Source organism: Aegilops tauschii, chromosome 1 (assembly GCF_002575655.3).
Source record: "Aegilops tauschii subsp. strangulata cultivar AL8/78 chromosome 1, Aet v6.0, whole genome shotgun sequence".
NCBI lineage: Eukaryota > Viridiplantae > Streptophyta > Magnoliopsida > Poales > Poaceae > Aegilops > Aegilops tauschii.
The window spans coordinates 64,687,112-64,693,734 of NC_053035.3; the positions used below are offsets into that span (position 1 = coordinate 64,687,112).

General features: G+C 43.2%; 1 protein-coding gene across 2 annotated transcripts; it reads left to right on the top strand.

Annotated features, from left to right (window-relative positions):
* The first annotated feature begins 1,513 nt into the window (after nt 1-1,513).
* Nucleotides 1,514-6,188, top strand: LOC120973142 (uncharacterized). Of its 2 annotated transcripts, XM_073508121.1 has the most exons (6): nt 1,514-2,013; nt 2,132-2,341; nt 2,815-4,629; nt 5,161-5,259; nt 5,364-5,443; nt 5,900-6,188. In XM_073508121.1, the coding sequence occupies exons 1-3, from the start codon at nt 1,630-1,632 to the stop codon at nt 2,917-2,919; spliced, it is 699 nt and encodes a 232-aa protein (XP_073364222.1). In that variant the 5' UTR covers nt 1,514-1,629; the 3' UTR covers nt 2,920-4,629; nt 5,161-5,259; nt 5,364-5,443; nt 5,900-6,188. The 2 variants fall into 2 exon arrangements, with proteins under 2 accessions (XP_073364222.1, XP_040254398.1); XM_040398464.3 differs by lacking the exons at nt 2,815-4,629; nt 5,161-5,259; nt 5,364-5,443; nt 5,900-6,188 and adding an exon at nt 2,522-2,648 and having other exon boundaries at nt 1,571-2,013.
* Nucleotides 6,189-6,623: the final 435 nt, after the last annotated feature.

Genomic DNA, 6,623 nt, shown 5'->3' on the forward strand with positions numbered 1-6,623 from the left:
CAAACTATGCCTTGAATGTGGCCATAAGATTGATCATTTGGCTCGAAAGCCATGAATCTTCACGCATGATAGCTCATTTCTGAGAACACTTTTTAAAAATAATTGTTGTATTACAAGTTTATTATTTTCCCTGGCAACTTGGTCACATGTAATGACACAATGCGAAGGATTTCCATTTTTTTTGATTTTTTTGGAATTTTTTATGCCCGTTTTAAAATGCGGTCAAAACGGCGGGCATGACCGTTCATAGCTAGTGGTTTAATATTGGATTTTTTGGTGGTTCTCTGATTAAATAGATACTTATGTACCTAGAAATGATTTTTGGAAAAAATAAAGAGCAAACTATGAGGCAGTTGCAGTTCAAATTTGACCCTCTCCCTACTGAATCAGCGGAAATTTGTCTTTTTCACCAAAGGTGGATAAAAACTTTTGACACCCAACCATTTGCTCAATTGTGCATTAAACTTGGCCTAGTATTTTATAAAATTGATTTGGTACAAATTTGCAACAAATATATGGTAGGTCCTTCACAAAAAAAAACTCATTTTGGGCACTCGGAAAATGGAAAATGAATTTTACGTCCAAAGAAAATGAAAACTCCCTTAGGCAACATCGTTTGGAATTCCAAGATGCACCCTTGTGCACAATATGAGATCATTTGAACAAAATATGCCATGAATGTGGCCATGAGATTGATCATTTGACATGAAAGTCATTCATCTTCACGCATGATAGCTCATTTCTAAGAACACTTTTTAAAAAGAATTTTCGTATTACAAGTTTATTATTTTTCCTGATAACTTGGTCACATGTAATGACACAAGGCGAAGGTTTTCCAATTTTTTGATTTTTTTGGAATTTTTCATGCCCATTTCAAAATGCGTTCAAAACGGCGGGCATGACCGTTCGTAGCCAGTGGTTAAATCTTGGAATTTTTTTGATGTTTCTATGATTAAATAGATACTTTTGTACTTAGAAATGATTTTTGGAAAAAATAAAGAGCAAACTATGAGGCAGCTGCAGTTCAAATTTGACCCGCTTCCTGCTGAACCGGCGGAAATTTGTCTTTTTCAGCATAGGTGGATTGAATCTTTTGACACCCAACCATTTGGTCAATTGTGCATTAAATATGTCCTAATATTTTAGAAAATTAAGTTGGTCCAAATTTGTAACAAATATATGGTAGGTCCTCAACAAAAGAACTCATTTTGGACACTCAAAAAATGAAAAATGATTTAAAAGAACTTATTTCTCATAACTCTTTAAAAAAATATTTGTCTTATTTCAATTTGTGATTATTCCTGAAAACTATAGTCAAATTTGCTGACACAATGAGATTTAAAAAAAAAATTCAGGTCATAATAAAATAGCTAACATGATTTAGCACCTTACTTTTAGTCGATTACGACCCACTTAAATGGTCAAAATATATACTGCGTTCTGATTGGTCTAGGGGCCTCTCACGTTGGATCATGGATAAATCACCGTGAGATGCTTCTGGATCCAACGGCCCGCACCTCACCCTCTCGCCCACCCACCGCGAGCTACCCCTCAGAAAAAAACCCACCGCACACCACTCCTCTCTCTCCCCCCACAGCGAACCCTGGCGCTCTCACCATCTGGATCTTGATGCGCTGTCGCCCCCAACCCCACTCCTTCCTCTGGATCTCGACGCGCCGCCGCCCCTACCCCACTCCCTCCCACACTGTCCACCGGCGTTCTCACACTCTCACCGCTCGGCCCTCTCATCCGCCTCCCGTCCCCTTGGCGGCGGCGCCCTCCCCATCGCTATCCCCCAACCCCGGCAGCCAGATCCCGCTCAGGCTCACATCGGGCTCCTCATCGTCCTCCTCGACCTGCTCCTCCCGCCCGCGCTCCTCTCCAACTTCCTCCGCGCCGGAGTCCACCACGCCTCCGCGCACAGCCTCCTCGACCAGGCCAGGGGCTTCCACTTCCGCTCCTCCCTCGTCGACCTCCCCGCCGTCTCCGCCGCCCGCTCCCTCCTCATCCTCTGTAAACACCCCGCCCTGCCCCCTCCATGTTAAGCGCGTGCTGTCAATTTCCTGATCTCGAATCGCCATCTGATTTCCTTCCTGGTTACTAATCGATCGCTGTTTTTTCGTGTGTGCAGGCGCGTACACGGCATGCGGGGGCGGCGGCCTGCAGCATCGGCTCCCTCTTCTACGTCCTCGCCAAGGCCGTCGCGGTCTTTGGCGTGGTCGCCGACGGCGCCGCCAGCCTCGAGCTGCACGGCAAGGGCCAGCTCCTCGCCTTGGCCTACCGGGCCAGCAGCTGGGAGAAGCGCTGGCTGCACGTCGTCTACAGGATCAACATCGAAGTAGTAAGTCCCTGCCCCTCGTCCCCTCCATTCCCATCTTCGTTCGCATTAACCACCATGGCCACGCCCAGTTATTCAGCAGCAGTCAGTGTCACACACGCCAAACCCAAAATCAATTTCGCGTTATAATAGCAGCTAAAATTCAGATTTGACTGCTCCCTGATGCGATGTTGGTACGTGCAGTGCAATAGTTGCATGTGTACCAATCTGAGACAATGATTCTACCCTGTAAAACGATTCAATGCCGCTAGTCTCAGGGGTTTGAATTGGCCTTAGCACGTACGAATGGAAGTGATGCATACATACAGGTTATAAGTTGTCCTTTACATATACCTTACCCACACACAATGTTCAGTTGCCAGCCTGCAAGAATGCTATTCATTTTCTAGTATGAGTGTACTTTCTCCCTTAGGTCTGGTGTTAGTTTCGTCCTTCCCTGTGTGTGTTCTCTCCTAATGCTACAAGTTTCCACGCAGGCGACCTCCATGGACGACATCGACGATGAAGACAATGACGAGGGGCCTGTAACAAGAATGAGAGCCCTCTTGTTCACAGGGGCGTTGATCCGGACGACCGAATGAATCCTCCTCCTTTTGGTTTAGCTCTTGATTGACGCCTTGGGAAGTCCTAGTGCAAATTTGGTTTGCATAATGCTCTGGTCTGGCAAATGATTTTAGATATGCACTAGTGGTGGAAATTTAGGCATTCGTCGGTAGAAAAAGCTGATCATTGATCTGGAGATACAAAACTGGAGCTTTTGGCATTTGTTGTTGATTAATTCATGCCATGATTACTTGACAGAGGGAAACCATTGGGCTGATAAACTTCGACTAGGAGTAGGAATTATGAGGAGAAATTGTTTAATTTGAACGCAAACAACAGTTATCGGTTTCAAAATGCCATACTTTTAACCGGAATGAATTTCTTCTTTGGCTGCTTCTCTGTCAAATTACTTGCATATGCATTGTTGACCTGTTAAGGAAAATCAGCTCAAGTGGTTTTTTCTCTGAAAACAAGAAAAATGAACATATGTGTTTATTAGTTTGTTTGTAGAAGTTCAATAGAAACAGTTCTATTGCCTACGACTGTAGTTATAGTCACTTGTTAGGCTAATTTCGAGCAGACTGCTTAGTGTTAACCGTGCCATGCAGAGTTTTGGAAGGGGCTGCTGGTGTTGTAATTGTTTAGCCTAATTTATTGCATCATCTTATCAGGGACATGAGTATTCTTTTTTCTTTTAATTGACATTAGATGTATACACCTTTTATGGATATGTTGTTAAGTCTCAAGGCACATTCTTTCCTGTACACAGATGATTTTGTTGTAGTTTATTTTATATCTGACACAGAGCTGAGCGACTTGTTTGTTTTACATATGACGGAGGTGTAATAGTTTTATGATAGTGCTTACTACCTTTTTTAGTTACTTCAAATAATACCTTTTTCTGTTAACTGATTAGCATAGCCCTTTTGTAAATAATACCTTTTTTTGTTAATTGATTAGCATAGCCCTTTTTCTGTTAATTTAAATTAACTGAAACATTTTCAGTTACTTCAATTAAACATGCAGTGTAGAGCTACTCATTTGATTCATTTGAAAATATGAGTAATTCTTTTTCATTAACAGAAACTTCTCATCTCTTTTCTTCTATTTTCCTCTCTTCTCTTCTTCTCTTTGCTGCTGTTAAGTTAGGACTTGTTGCTGATGATTGCTGTTGTTAAACATCATGATTGCTTAGTTTAGTGTAGGACTTGCTGCTGCTGATGCTGTCATATTCATATTGTATTTTCCAAAGTTGTTGATCAAAGGAATGGACTAAATTAAAGCATTCCCAGGAATTGATGTTGTTGTTATTGACATGCTGCTGTTGTCAAACTGCTGTTGTCATTAACCTGCTGTTGCTGCTGTTGTAGGAGAAGGAGCACGCCGAGGAGAAGGAGCAAGCCGAGGAGAAGGAGCAAGCCCAGGAGAAAAAGAACGAGCAGGAGAAGAAGGCCCTGGATTGCTGTTGCTGGAGTGTCGAGGATCTGGGATCTGTGACGGCCTTGCACCGGCTCCTGCCCGCGGACGTCGCGCGGGCGGCGTGCGTCTGCCGTCTCTGGCGCGCCGTCGTCTCCGACCGCGCCGTGCTGGAGGTCGCCTTCCGCGTGCCCTGGGGCGTTCGCCGCGTCCTCGGTGACCCGGCCACCAAGGCCTTCTGGCGCGCTGCCTCCCTCGCCCGATTCGCGCTCTCACGCGCCGTCCATCACGGGGACACCATCCCCGGCATCGTGCTCAAGTACTCTGTCCAGGTATCATCTGTCTAATCCTTCCTCCCCGTTTGAAGCTCATTCTTCGGGTGTTGTTGTTAGCTGAATCCTATCCGAGGCAACACCAACCGGTTATTACTGAACTTGGCAGATTCTGTAGTATTATCAGGGCCCACAATATTGATGTGATGTATAAACATGTGAATTCAAAACATTCTCTATTTTCTTGCTGAAGATTCAGGGCAGTGGCCTATGTATATCAGTTATCAATTGGCTTGATTTAGGCTACTGATAGTTAGTGTCTTAGTGACAGAAATAACTCAAAAGCTATACCTTTAGCTGTGCTGGCAATCAAATGTATAGAATTGTAACCGTGAAACTAGTTATCATTTATTATCGTAACCAGCAGATCTCTCTAGTAAGCAGTAACTGGTAGTTCTCATAATCCATCCCATGGATTACTGCCCCAACGTGTGTTCCAAGGGCTTTACCTGTTAGAATTGATGCTTGTTTCTACTAAGTTTTAGCTGTGAATCTGTTGTGTCACCTGAATCATATTCTGCAATTGTGCAGCAAAATCTGGCTCAGGCCCGGAAGGAGCACGAAGCTGCTGTATTGGTGCTATAGCAGAGAGATGGGCCTCCTAGCAAAGCTTGCTGGGGCATTTTCAAGGTTAGTTGCAAAGCTCCTTATAGCAATGCTTGCAGTATTTGTTTTTGGTTAGGAGCAGGAAGCTGCTGTATTGGTGCTGTAACACCCTTTTTCACATATACTAGATACGGTTGATGCCGTGAAGAAGTCAGCTCCCCTTGGATGGTGCAGTGTAGCAAATCAATGTCGATTCATTCATTCTTTGGTGAGTGCACACTACTAGCACATTCTTTGCTGTGATCAAGTGCGACTCATATCTAGTTGTTTGCTCACATTATTATTTGATTATGCCATGCCGCTGCCATTGTTTTCTTAATCATGATTTGCTCCAACCTGGCATTGTGTTGTACAACTACTAGTACGTACTTCAATTGCATGCATGCATGTTTGCTGTTCCCAGAACTGTTTGACTGTTTGCTGTTCCCTGAACTGTTTGGCTGCTTGTAATGCATACGGCTCGTGTCTTGTTGCTCCCTGACCTGTTGTACTGTCCATCTGTTCTGTTAACTTGCACTGTGCTGGTACTTATCGTTTGCAAAATATATCTCAGTTTTCGCTGTTATGAGAATGTTATATGCATGGTTTCCTCTTAAATCTAAAGTTATGCAACAAATTTTTCACTTGATTATGTTTCTAACTTTTCATAATTTATTATTTGCAGGTGCTGGCCTTCATTCTTCAAAAGTTGAGTGTACAGGAGCTGTAGGAAGAAGAATCCTGAAAAAAAAAACCACACCCAGAATGCGTTTTGGCTCACTGGAGCTAGTTATGTGTATATTTAGTTGTATATTATAGCTGAATACCAGATTTTTACTATGTACTTTGCTTGGTTGTTGTAATATACTATCTCAGTTTTGGGTGTACAGGATTGTATTGTACTTTGTTTGGCTGTTGTATGGAATATTATGCCTTATTGGCTCTTTTTGAATTAAATTATCTAATTGCAAAAATATAGAACTGACCTGTGGTAATTGGTTCCCATTTGACTAGTGGGACCTACTTTAAAATTTAAAAGAAACAAAAGAAAACTGACAAATGGGCTGGAAAAAGGCCGAGGCCCAAAAAATCTGGACAAAATAAAAGTTTGTTGGGCTTGGCCCATGTAGTTGACCAAACTTGAAAGGAAAAAAACAATAAATAGGCTGAATTAATGGGCTTGGCCCATATAGACACCTAATCGGACCGGGCTGATTCTTGTCAACGACCTTTTCATTTGGTCGCAATTTTGCCATGTCAGCTTGCCACGTCGGATCCGATGTGGCCTGGGCAGATGACCAAAACAAAAGGTCATGGGTTCAATGACCTTCTGTTTTGGTCGTAAACGTCTATGACCTTCTCACAGAGAAGGTCGTTAATTTCAGTTTACGACTGCCAGCTTTTGACCT